The sequence below is a fragment of the Nerophis ophidion genome, linkage group LG05 (genome assembly GCF_033978795.1).
Source record: "Nerophis ophidion isolate RoL-2023_Sa linkage group LG05, RoL_Noph_v1.0, whole genome shotgun sequence".
In the NCBI taxonomy this organism is placed as follows: domain Eukaryota; kingdom Metazoa; phylum Chordata; class Actinopteri; order Syngnathiformes; family Syngnathidae; genus Nerophis; species Nerophis ophidion.
The window spans coordinates 64853480-64866003 of record NC_084615.1 but is presented as its reverse complement, the minus strand read 5'-3'; the positions used below and the strand labels follow the sequence as shown (position 1 = coordinate 64866003).

The 12524-nt window shown below is 44.0% G+C and overlaps 1 protein-coding gene across 1 annotated transcript in view; it reads left to right on the top strand.

Annotated features, from left to right (window-relative positions):
* Positions 1-12453, top strand: part of pdgfrl (platelet-derived growth factor receptor-like) — a 15441-nt gene extending 2988 nt beyond the window's left edge. Inside the window, exons 2-6 of the mRNA XM_061901791.1 lie at positions 3543-3819; positions 3893-4044; positions 7343-7636; positions 7729-7865; positions 12206-12453. Of these exons, the coding sequence (XP_061757775.1) occupies positions 3543-3819; positions 3893-4044; positions 7343-7636; positions 7729-7865; positions 12206-12394 (1049 nt within the window). The 3' untranslated portion in view covers positions 12395-12453. The remainder of the gene's footprint in view (positions 1-3542; positions 3820-3892; positions 4045-7342; positions 7637-7728; positions 7866-12205) is intronic.
* Positions 12454-12524: the final 71 nt, after the last annotated feature.

Below are 12524 nucleotides of genomic sequence, written 5' to 3'. Positions count from 1 at the left end.
TCTAGTGACAAAGCGCTTTACATAGTGAAACCCAATATCTATTTTTTTACATTTTAAACCAGTGTGGGTGGCACTGGGAGCAGGTGGGTAAATTATCTTGCCCAAGGACACAACGGCAGTGACTACGATGGCGGAAGCGGGGATTGAACCTCCAACCCTCAAGTTGCTGGCACGGCTGCTCTACCAACCGAGCTATACCGCCCCTAATAAAAACTGACAAGGAGACAGAAAAACTGGCACAAGGGCACAAAAGGCAAAACAAAAACTACTAGCATGTGAGCTAGGGATAAACTAAGCGTAGCGCGAAACCTAGCGAATAAATACATGGAAAAGCCTACGTCACTTGTTGCGTGTAAGGCAAATTAGGATCCGAGAGTGAATGAACAGAAAGGGCAGGCTTAAATAAGGATGTTGATTAGCAAAACAGGTGTGCGTCTAGAAACCACGGCAGGTGAAAATAATTTGTTACTATGGAAACCGGCTAAAACAGGAACTAAGGACGTCAAACAACAGAATATGATACAAAACATGGAATGATCCGGGTAGCGGATCATAACAACAAAAAAATAAGAGTTGTAGAAACTATTGGAAACTCAAGACAGCCATGACATTATGTTCTTTAGCGTATGTACATTTTTGACCATGACTGTGTATATATACACATATAAAATTATTTTAACCTAATCTGGCCCCCGGGTCAAGAAATTTGGGCAGCCCTGCCTTCGATAAATGGTTTTCCATTACTTTTTGTAACGGACATGTTTTGATAAACTGAAATCGTGTGGAGAACCTGATATATTTAGTGTACAAACTGTACTGGGTTGAGCTGTTAAGCCCATCCAAACTATTCTGTGGAGGAAGGTGGAGACTCTAGCCTGCTAAGACTGAAGTGGACCCATGACCAAGTCCTGAGGGCCAGAGCAAACAGCCACAGCTGTGGCATCAACAGGGCGCTTTAATGCACGGGCTTACCTGGGCTGAAGTCCAGGGACCACCGAGGTTAGGGGGCCCACCCACATGCGTCCGAGAGAGAGAGATTTGTAGAAAAAAAAAAGGGAGAACAAACTGGTGAGTTAGATCATACACTTTTTCCAAACATAGACTTTTGTATGTGGGCTCTGTACCGCGGATGTCATTGTGGCTTGTGCAGCCCTTTGAGACACTTGTGATTTAGGGCTGCATAAATAAACATTGATTGATTGAATGATGGATTTTGTAGCATTATCAATCAATGGAATCAAACTTTTTTTTTTTAAAGCGCCCTATCAAATTATATGCGTTATTATAGATCAATTTTCCATAAATGTCTGGCGGTTTGGCAAGTTGTTATGAAGCGGAAAACGTGGGTTCAATCCTTGTCTAGGAAAAAAACAAACTCAAAGAGGAGAGAGTTCACAGAAGAGTGACTTTATTTTTTAACAGCGTTGTTACTAAAAACACTTACATAGACACTTTAGAATGTATTTTTAATAATCCAGAACATGCCAAAAAAATCCTTGATATACCATATTTTGTTGAATTGCCGCTGGGGCGCTAATTAATTTAAAACCTGTTCTCACTCCTGCGCTTACCAAAGGCATTCGGTAAAAGTAAACATGCGCTAATTATTTTAAAACCTCTTCTCACTCCTGCATTTACCAAAGGACTGCAGTAAAAATTTGAGTGTGATGTAAGCTTGGACCTTAAATCCTACTGATTAGCTCTTAATCTTCTTCCCTTTATGCAATATCAAATTACGGGTACTGAAATCAGCCTCCTCCATTTTGAAAATGATGACATGGGAAGTGTCACTCGTGACGTCACGAGTTTGACCAGGCAGTAATACTAAGCATGCGCTAATTATTTTGGGAAGCGAGTTTGACCCAGCAGTAATTCAAGGCAGACGCATACTATATGCAATTCAAGTAAATACGGTATATCTAGATACCTTGTTTTGGGTCTGAAATGATTTTTGAACACAGTCCATAGTAGAAAAGTTCAAATATTAGAGCAAATTCTATAAGAAACAATGTAAACATGAATAATGAGTTCCAGCCTTGACAAATGTCTCTATTTTAGTAAATGTTTGTACAATTTGCACAACATATAACGTGCTATACAGTACTGTACATCCATACATCCATCCATTTTTTCTACCGCTTGTCCCGTTAGGGGTCGCATGGGTTGCTGGAGCCCATCTCAGCTGCATTCAGGCGGAAGGCGGGGTACACCCTGGACAAGTTGCCACCTTATCGCAGGGCCAACACAGATAGACAGACAACATTCACACTCACATTCACACACTAGGGCCAAATTAGTGTTGCCAATCAACCTATCCCGAGGTGCATGTATTTGGAAGTGGGAGGAAGCCAGAGTACCCGGAGGGAACTCACGCAGTCATGGGGAGAACATGCAAACTCCACACAGAAAGATCCCCAGCCCGGGATTCAATCAATCAATCAATGTTTATTTATATAGCCCCAAATCACAAATGTCTCAAAGGACTGCACAAATCATTACGCAGGGAGAATTCACATCCAGTGGGACGCCAGTGACAATGCTGACTATGAGAAACCTTGGAGAGGACCTCAGATGTGGGCAACTCCCCCCCCCCCTCTAGGGGACCGAAAGCAATGGATGTCGAGCGGGTCTAACATGATGCTGCGAAAGTTCAATCCATAGTGGCTCCAACACAGCCGCGAGAGTTCAGTCCAAAGCGGATCCAAGACAGCAGCGAGAGTCCCGTCCACAGGAGACCATCTCAAGCGGAGGCGGATCAGCAGCGTAGAGATGTCCCCAATCGATACAGGCGAGCGGTCCATCCTGGGTCCCGACGAGCGGTCGAACTCAGGACCTTTGTATCGTGAGACACACGCACTAATATCAAGAAAAAATAACAAGGGCTGATGGACCAACTTTGTATCTATTAACAAAGTCAAAAAAACATCAGCTCAATGAAATGTATTTGCAGCCACGCTGCTTACATACATACTCATGCACACACATTGTCACTAGCCATGTTGGAGACTCAGTTTGAAATCTAAAAACTCTTTACCAATGAATAGGAATAACAAAAACTTTTTTCCACACAGTGAAAATATCAGAAATTACACTGTGGAAGTCTCTTTCTTCCGGGTTCTTTGGACAACTAATCACGGACATGACAGCTTCATTCATAGTTCTGAACAATGATTTATTTTTCAATACATTTTCTTCGTGCTCCTTTTCAGTCAATGCGTTACGTGTCAATCCTCGCTCTCTCACATGCTCACAATCATCAACAACCACCCGCTTCTCCTTCCCTACTGCTGCCTTTAACAGAGCGACAGGTGATCAGACCAACACTTTCAGCTGTGTCATCTACGCACCTGCCGCTGATCTCGAAGCCGGTCCTGGCACACCCCGCCTTGCTGCAGGTCCGCAGGCCACTCCCCCCGCCTACACCTAATATAAAATGCTTTTGATATACTTTGGTTCGAAAAAAGTAACTTTAAGCAAGTTACAAACAGCTCAATAAATTGCTACAATGACTATTTATTTATGATCTATTGTCCTCCTCGCAGGTGCCGGCCAACAAGCCAACAAGAGAAGAAAGGATACAGGAGAGAACCGCATTAGGCCAGGAGGCAAACGAGGGAAGGCGCGTCAACCCAAATTGAAAGAAGGCGGCAGCAGAGGCCACACCCTGCTGACCCAGGTGTTGGAAAAGGGGCGCTTCCTTCGTCTGAGCCAGAGTACCGTTCTGACCCCTGGGAAGGACCTGGAGCTGCGCTGCAAAGGCAGTAAGATCGGTTGGACTTACCCCTCCTACCTGGACACGTTCAACGACACGCGTCTCAGGTGATGCAGGGAGGATGCAGGGGCTGGGTTTGCTTTTATAGCGTCGCTTGACTTGACTGTTTCACACCTGCAGCGTCATACAGAGTGACAAGTACAGTCAGCTCATCCTGACGTCGCCGTCTGCCGCCGACACCGGAAGGTACAGCTGCTATGTGATTGTGTGTGACGGTAGTGAGTGCGAAAAGGACCACGACCATGCTTTCGCCTCCCACATCTATTTTGAAGGTGACCGCATACACATACTGTACTTATTGTACGTACTGTACACCTCCTTTAGTTCTATCAGAGCACTTACGATACGTCAGCATACATGTTACCATAACCGGGAAGTTGTGGGTCCATTTTGTATGTAAGGTATCTAGTCTAGATGCCTCCTGGACGCCTCCTTGGTGGCTTCCTGTGTTTTAAAATCTGCAACGGAGCAGTATCTATACATACCTGTATGTGGCTTCTTAGTGCGATTACTCACAACACCGTAAATGTGTCTTTTGTAAACCCATCGGACCAGAACCCCTCCAACTAAAGTTCTGTGGGCAAAATTTCCAAACCCACTACAATAGCCATCCCAGAATCCACCCATAGTCAAAATCCCCTTGATGGGTATAGACGGCAGGTGCTGAGGGCCGTGGCGGGTGCAGCTGTACCGCCCCCAGAGCTGGGGGTCAATGGCGCTGACAGGGCAGAGGGGAACCTAACCAGATGAGGAGGGTGGGACAAGGAAGGACGGCCGCGGCGTGGAGCCTGGGCCTATTCCAATAGTCTGGAAACGTCTATGTAGACCGGCTTAATCCTATCAATAGAAACAGTCTCAGGTCTTCCCCCAATGTCCAGGGCGAGGCCCTTATCCCTTATCTGAGTGCTGTAGGACCTTAAACGGCCCGTCGTAAAAGGGGGGACTGTGGGGGTGTGCAACAGTCCGCAGTGGGCGTCGTGACGAATGAAGATTAAATCCACTGAGAGCAGGCTGGTGGGAACCTGAAAAACAGGCATGCCGTACTATGACGTGGGGACTTTTGATAAAACTCTGGTGGCTTCCAGCAGGGAAGACCACTGACTAGTCGCCGGCCAGGGTGTATTGGCGTCCGGAATGAAATCCCCAGGAATTCGCAGTACTTGGTCGTACACAAGCTCGGCAGATGAGGACTGCAGGTCTTCTTTGGGGGCGGTCCTGGGGCCTAGCTCGTTGTTTGTCCACCCAGTTGCCATCAGTCAAACCGGCAAGCAGGGCAGCCTTCATGGAGCGGTTGAATCGCTCACACTAGCCTGGGAGTGGTATGCGGTGGTGCGGTGCAGCTTGAACCCCAGACCCTCAATGACCACTTTCCAGATCTCCAAGGTAAACTGCGCTCACCGGTCAAAGGAGAGGTCCAAAGGAGTTCAGAAACACGTGAGCCACATGCTGATAAACATTCAGGCCACATGAGTGGACGATGTTCACGCGAGGGGGAACAACTTCTGGCCTAAGGATCATCCTGTCCACTGTGGAGAGGAGGTTGGTGATACTTTGTGGAGGGCGCCCACCAAGTTGATTTTAACATGGTCGAACTGCATCTCGTGGACAGCAAAAAGCTACGACAGGGCCTTGGAGTCGCGATGCACTTTTGTGCGACTGGCCACACAAGAGTCAACCCAGGCCTGACTGTGTGCCTCCCAGAGAGGAGGATGATGAAGAGGAAGGGGCGGGCGTGGTGGCATCATTGAGGCGGCAGTAGTCTCTGCATGGACATCATCCACCGTCTGGCTTTGAGACGATGGAAAGGGGCGATGCCCATGTCTGTCCAAAAGGTGGATGATACCAAAGTGTTTTATATTGGCCAATTCGGACTTATCTGCCGCCAGCCTTTCCGGGTTGAGCCGTCGGGCACCTAGTATTTATTGGCGGGGCCTTTGGTCTCGATAAGGTGCTCGACCCCATATTTTGTTGTGGTGGTCGAGAAAGAGGGTTTTGGCAGACTAGGGAACCCCCCGAGAAGCTGTTGGTAATTGTCGCTTTTAGAAACCAAGCTGGAGAGTCCACAATATGTCCCTTCGCGGCCGTTCGTGAGGTCTACGAGCAACCCGTGGGCGCACAAAAAATCTGCACCAAGGAGAAGAAAAGAGATGTCGGTTGTGACGAACCCCCCCATGTAAATGGTTGACCACCAAAAGATGGTCTTTGTGCCATACGTCCGTACAGGGATGTCGTTGGTGGACGTCTAGGGTGGGCCACGCACCCCGCCAGCGGCTTAGTCCACTGTAGCCTGCAGGATGCTCTTTTGAGCGCCGGTGTCCCAGATAGATAGATAGTACTTTATTGATTCCTTCAGGAGAGTTCCTTCAGGAAAATAAAAAATTCCAGCAGCAGTGTACAGAGTTGAGATCAATCAAAGAGTAAAAAGTAAATAATGGGGTTATAATAAAAACAAAATAAAAAATATTACAATAAGAATAACAATAAAAAGCAACAATGAGAATTAAAATATAACAGTAAAATAAGAATATAACAAGAGAAACTAGGCATTAGTGACCATGTTATGAAAACGTATTGCACTGTTATTGTTTTGCATCACCTGTCACTCACCCCCCGCCCCAGAGAGGAGTTGTACAGTCTAATAGCGTGTGGGACAAAGGAGTTTTTGAGTCTATTAGTCCTGCACTTGGGATGAAGCAGTCTAGACCTGAACAGGCTCCTCTGGCTACTGATAACGCTATGCAGAGGGTGACTGCCATCATCCAGGATGCTCACTAGTTTGTCCACAGTCCTCTTCTCTGCCACCGTCACCAGTGAGTCCAGTTTCATTCCGATCGTAGAACCGGCCCGTCTGATCAGTTTCTCAAGTCTGGAGCTGTCCTTCAGAGGAATCTGCTCCCAGAAAGGATGTATTCAACAAACAGCACCCAGCTTTTTGTGCCTGCGTTTAAGTCCACTACTGAGCGGTGGCTTTGGTGTTTCTGCAAGGGGGGCGCGGCACCTTTTAGTCTTGGTACCAAAGCGGATATACCGTATTTACTTGAATTGCCGCAAGGCATATAGTATGCGCCTGCCTTGAATTACTGCTGGGTCAAACTCGCTCCGCAAGATAATTAGCGCATGCTTAGTATTACCGCCTGGTCAAACTTGTGACGTCACGAGTGACACTTCCCCTGTCATCATTTTCAAAATGGAGGAGGCTGATTTCAATACCGGTAATTTGAAATCGCATAAAGGGAAGAAGATTAAGAGCTATTCAGTAGGATTTAAGGTCCAAGCTTACATCACACTCAAATTTTTACTGCATGCCTTTGGTAAGCGCAGGAGTGAGAAGAGGTTTTAAATTAATTAGCGCTCCGGCGGAAATTCAAGGAAATACGGTATATGATCTATACTACAACACTACCACCATATGTCGCAGGAGACATCTTTACTAAGATGTGGCATCTGTAAAGCTGTATGGAGAAATATTTGCGCCTGGTATTCCAGGCCCAGGTATTTTAAACACACACAAAAATTGTCCTCATATTTAATCCGATGGTCAGAATGGCACACGTTTATCTTTCTCATCAGACAAGGACAACCTCTTTGTCCCATCGGACATCCACTTCCAGATTGTCTACATGCGCCCGGACAAGCCCGCCATCGTGCCGTGTCGCGTGACCACCCCGCACGCCACAGTGTCGCTGCACAGAGAGGTCCCCCCCGAGGAGATAGCTGCCAATGGGACCTTGGTGACTTACGACCCTGCCGAGGGTTTTGTCCTGCAGACGCCCAGCCTGGAGTACCAGGGAGTGTTCTACTGCAAGGCGGTGGTCAAAGGAACCCCGCAAATCTCCACTAAATACCAGCTGCTCTATGTGGAGGGTAAAGATGGCTTTATTGTGCTAAAGTGTAGAGTCGAGGTGAGTTGCAAGAAGGAACGTGACTTTTTTTTGTAACCTTCATGTTGTTGACAGTTCCTAGTAGTCCGCCATTCGTGAGCCTGAAGGCTTCTTCTAAGCTGGTGAGTGGAGGCGACGACGTCAACGTGACCTGCAGTGTGATAGGGGAGCCTGACGTGGACGTGAGCTTCACCTGGTCTTATCCTGGCCAGGTAGGGATGGGTACCTTTCACATTTCAATCCATGCAGGACCAATTCCCCATACCTGGGAATCAATACCAGTATTCAGCAGTACTCATTTTTTGTACTTAAACTGCACATCCAAGAAGTTCGCAAAGCGCTTCACTTTTTCCACATTTTATGTTGCAGCCTTGTTCTAAAAATAGAATCATTTTTGTCTTCCAAATTTGCAAGACTTGCTGCATTTGCAAACAGCTAAAATGATATTGTGCTACCCAAAAAGGTACAACAATTCTTCTCAAAAAGAGGATTTATGTATCCTTAGAGGAAAATCTAATTTAAAACATCTGTATGCACGTACAACACTTCAAACATTTAGCATATCAGTAAATGGAATGAATTTATGCAATGGATTAAGTAAATAAATCAAACAAAGTAATGATATGATCAAGTTTAAGAGAATGTTCAAACTAAAAGCTTCCACAAAGTAAGAAGATGAATTATGATTGATATCTTGAACCTTTAAGAAAAAATATATAATTTAATTCATCTCCTAAGGCAGTGGTTCCCAACCTTTTTTCAGTGATGTACCCCCTGTGAACATTTTTTTTTAAATTCAAGTACCCCCTAATCAGAGTAAAGCATTTTTGGTTGAAACAAAAGATAAAGAAGTAAAATACAGCACTATGTCATGAATTTGATTTATTACATTGTATAACAGTGCAAACTATTGCTCATTTGTAGTGGTCTTTCTTGAACTATTTGGAAAAAAAGATATAAAAAATAACTAAAAAGTTGTTGAAAAATAAACAAGTGATTTAATTACAAATAAAGATTTCTACACATAGAATCATCATCAACTTAAAGTGCCCTCTTTGGGGATTGTAATAGAGATCCATCAGGATTCATGAACTTAATTCTATACATTTCTTCACAAAAAAATAAATCTTTAACATCAATATTTATGGAACATGTCCACAAAAAAATCTAGCTGTCAACACTGAATATTGCATTGTTGCATTTCTTTTCACAGTTTATGAACTTAGATTCATATTTTGTTGAAGTATTATTCAATAAATATATTTATAAAGGATTTTTGAATTGTTGCTATTTTTAGAATACTTAAAAAAAATCTCACGTACCCCTTGGCATACCTTCAAGTACACCCTGGGGTACACGTAACCCCATTTGAGAACCACTGTCCTCGGAAACCAGAAATGATTTAACAACTATTTAATTATGAGAATTCTAATGATTGTGCATGTGTCTAATATGCCTTTACCATATTCATTCATTTACTCATGTATTTATTCACTGCTCTGTTACGGATAGAGAACACACAAATAGGATAAAACTGCTCCTTTTCGGATCTCATGCTGTAATGAAACAACTGGAAATATGCAGTGTGTTACATTGTTATTGTATTGTATGGTTGCATGTTCGAAATAAACTGAAACGGACTGAGTCACGGACAATACCCCATAATGACAATGTGAGAAGTTTTTCTTTAACGAAGGAATCCAATGTATAGAAGTATTTAAGGCCTTTGCTCAATACTTTTTTGAAGCGACTTTGGCAACAGTTACAGCCTCAAGTCGTTTTGAAAAGGATGTCACAAGCTTGCCACACTTATCTTTGGGCAGTTTCGCCCATTCCTCTTTGCAGCATCTCTCAAGCTCCATCAGATTGGATGAGACGCCTGGTTTTTATACAGGATGTCTCTCTACATTACAGCATTCATCTTTCCGTACATCCCGACTAGCCTCCCAGATCCTGTCGCTGAAAAACATCCCCACATCATGATGCTGCCACCACCATGCTTCACTGGGTCTAGTGATAACCAATACCATGACTCCTGGCATTCACGCCAACGACTTCAATCATTGTTTCATCAAGACCAGAGGATTTAGTTTTTAATGGTCTGAGAGTCTTTCAGGTGCCTTTTGGCAAAGTCATGGCGTGCTGCCTTGTGGTTTTTTAATAAGGAATGGTTTCCGTCTGGCTACCATACAGACCTGATTGGTGGATTGCTGCAGAGATTGTTCTCCTCTCTCTACAGAGGAATGCTGTAGCTCTGACAAAGTGACCACCGGGTTCTGTGTCACCTCTGACTAGACTAAGATTCAGCAATGTAAAGAGACATCCTGTATGAAAACCAACACTTACCATCCGACCTGATTGAGCTGGAGAGGTGCTGCGAAGAGGAGTGGACGAACCTGCCCAAAAATAGGTGGCATCCTATTCAAAAAGACTTGAGGTTGTAATTGCTGCCAAAAGTACTAAACAAAGTATTGAGCAAAGGCTGTGAATACTTATATCGCCTACACATGATTTTTTTATTTTTACTAAATTTGCAAAATGTTTAAAAAAAAAAAAAAAAAAAAACATTTCACATTGTCAATTCCTTTAAGTTTCAGCTTTGCAACCGTACTCCCCCCGGAACCCAAAGACTTTGGTTTCCCGGACGCTGCCCGGCGGGTCATGGGTATAACCCCGCCGGATCGCTAGTTGGCATCGTTTATGGTCGGAACTACGACGGTATCTGATCGTCTTCGAACCTCCGACTTTTGTTCTTGATTAATGAAAACATTCTTGGCAAATGCTTTCGCTCTCGTCCGTCTTGCGCCGGTCCAAGAATTTCACCTCTAGCGGCACAATACGAATGTAGAATTTTAAGGATAAAAAAATAATGTATTCCATTTTGGTAGAAGGCTGTCAGATAAACATGTGGAAAAAGTGAAGTGATGGGAATAATTTCCAGGTGCACTGCTTGTGTTCAAATGTGTTAATTGGGGTATGTTGGGGTAATTGTATAAAAGTAAATTTAACATCTAAAACTGAGCTTTACTGTCAAGTTTTGTTTTCTAACACTTCTGTGTCTCATTTGCAAGTACTATACTTTATTATATAGTAGACAATGCATCCAGTTGCAATTCCAAGGCGTTAGAAGGGACAAGCGGTAGAAAATGGATGGATGGATGGATGGATAGATGGCAGTAGCAAAGACCAAGTGTTCCCGTAGCCTGAAAGTAATCTTTGCCACTAAGTCATTTCTTTTGTAAAGTCGTACAAAGTGTTAATACAGTAAGTATTGTACTGATTACACAACAGCTGTATGATTGCGACGTCTTTTAGTTTTCATTACCAAATTTGGAGGAGTTTAAATCACCATGTCAAATTACTATTGCTATTCCTTAGCACGTCCATAGTAAATTTTATGAAAATTAGAATCGAGCTACCATGTTTCAAAAAGTGGAGCCTTACTGTACTTTTGAGCACCGCCTTCTTGTTTTGTTGACATGTCAAATTGTAACATTACCTAGAGGCAGTCCGCTAAGTCCATTCAGAGTGCTTGACTGCTTGTTTATCGGCCAAGTACTTGAGCCGGTTTTGGGTTTTCAACCTGACATGACATCTTGTGCAACGAAGGTATTGACCTATGGCAGTTTGATTTTACATGAATCGGTATCCCATAGTAACAAAGGACTTTGGTTGATACCTACTGTATAAAAGTACCAATTTCTGTTCTCATACCTATTTGTAGGTGAGAGGAACACAAAGCAATTTGTTTCCCCAATCAAACAGTTACATCATTGCAAATTCTGCAACATTTAATTTGTAGGTTGAAATTCATCCATACATTTTCTACCACTTGTGCCTTCTGGGATCGCAGGGGGTGCTGGAGCCTATCTCAGCTACTGTACAATCAGGCGGAAGGCGGGGTACACCCTGGACAAGTCGCCACCTCATCGCAGGGCCAACACAGATAGACAACATTCACACTCACATTCACACACTAGGGCCAATTTAGTGTTGCCAATCAAATGGTGCTTGTTTTTGGCGGTGGGAGGAAGCCGGAGTACCCGGACGGAACCCACGCAGTCACGGGGAGAACATGCAAACTCCACACAGAAAGATCCCGAGCCCGGGATTGAACCTAGGACTACTCGGGACCTTCAAATTGTGAGGCACATGCACTAACCCCTGTTCCACCGTGAAATCACTGTTGAAAAACAGTAGTACATATTTCAGTAGTGTAGTGGTCCAATTTTTTTGGCTGGTATGGAAACAAATACATATTTCACGTTGTTTTCCGCTTTTAGATGAATCATAACAAAAACTAGTCAAATGCAGAGGACACATTTCACCACACCTAGTGTGTGTGTGTGTGTGTGAGACAATCATTGGTACTTTAACTTTAACTTAACTACTGGCTGGATATCAAATAATCATATGCACCAATGTAAATATTAAGGCGGCAATCCTCAAACTTTTTGAAACATTTACGTAATACAGCACCAATCTGTGGTAACGTTGACGTTTTTTTTTTTTTTTTATATAAACTTGCAGTCTGTCTTCTCTCTTTGTTCAGGGGCAACGTCCAGTTCACATCCAAACTTCATGGAGGCTGGTCAACAGAGGACGCGGTCAAACTACACGAATAACCCAGAGCGTGCTGAGAGTGGAAGACATGGAAACCATCGACTTTGGAAAGTACATCTGCAAAGCCAAGAACCAACACGGCGAGACGCTGGTGACAACTGACATCGCATCAGACTAGCCTGTTATGCTTTTGGTGGTCTATTCATAACTTTTGTAATAAAGCTATACTTTGCCGAATATCCTGTTGAACACATTAACAATTCCAAACAAGCTGAGTAAGGGGAGAGGACACCTGTGTTCATCACCTC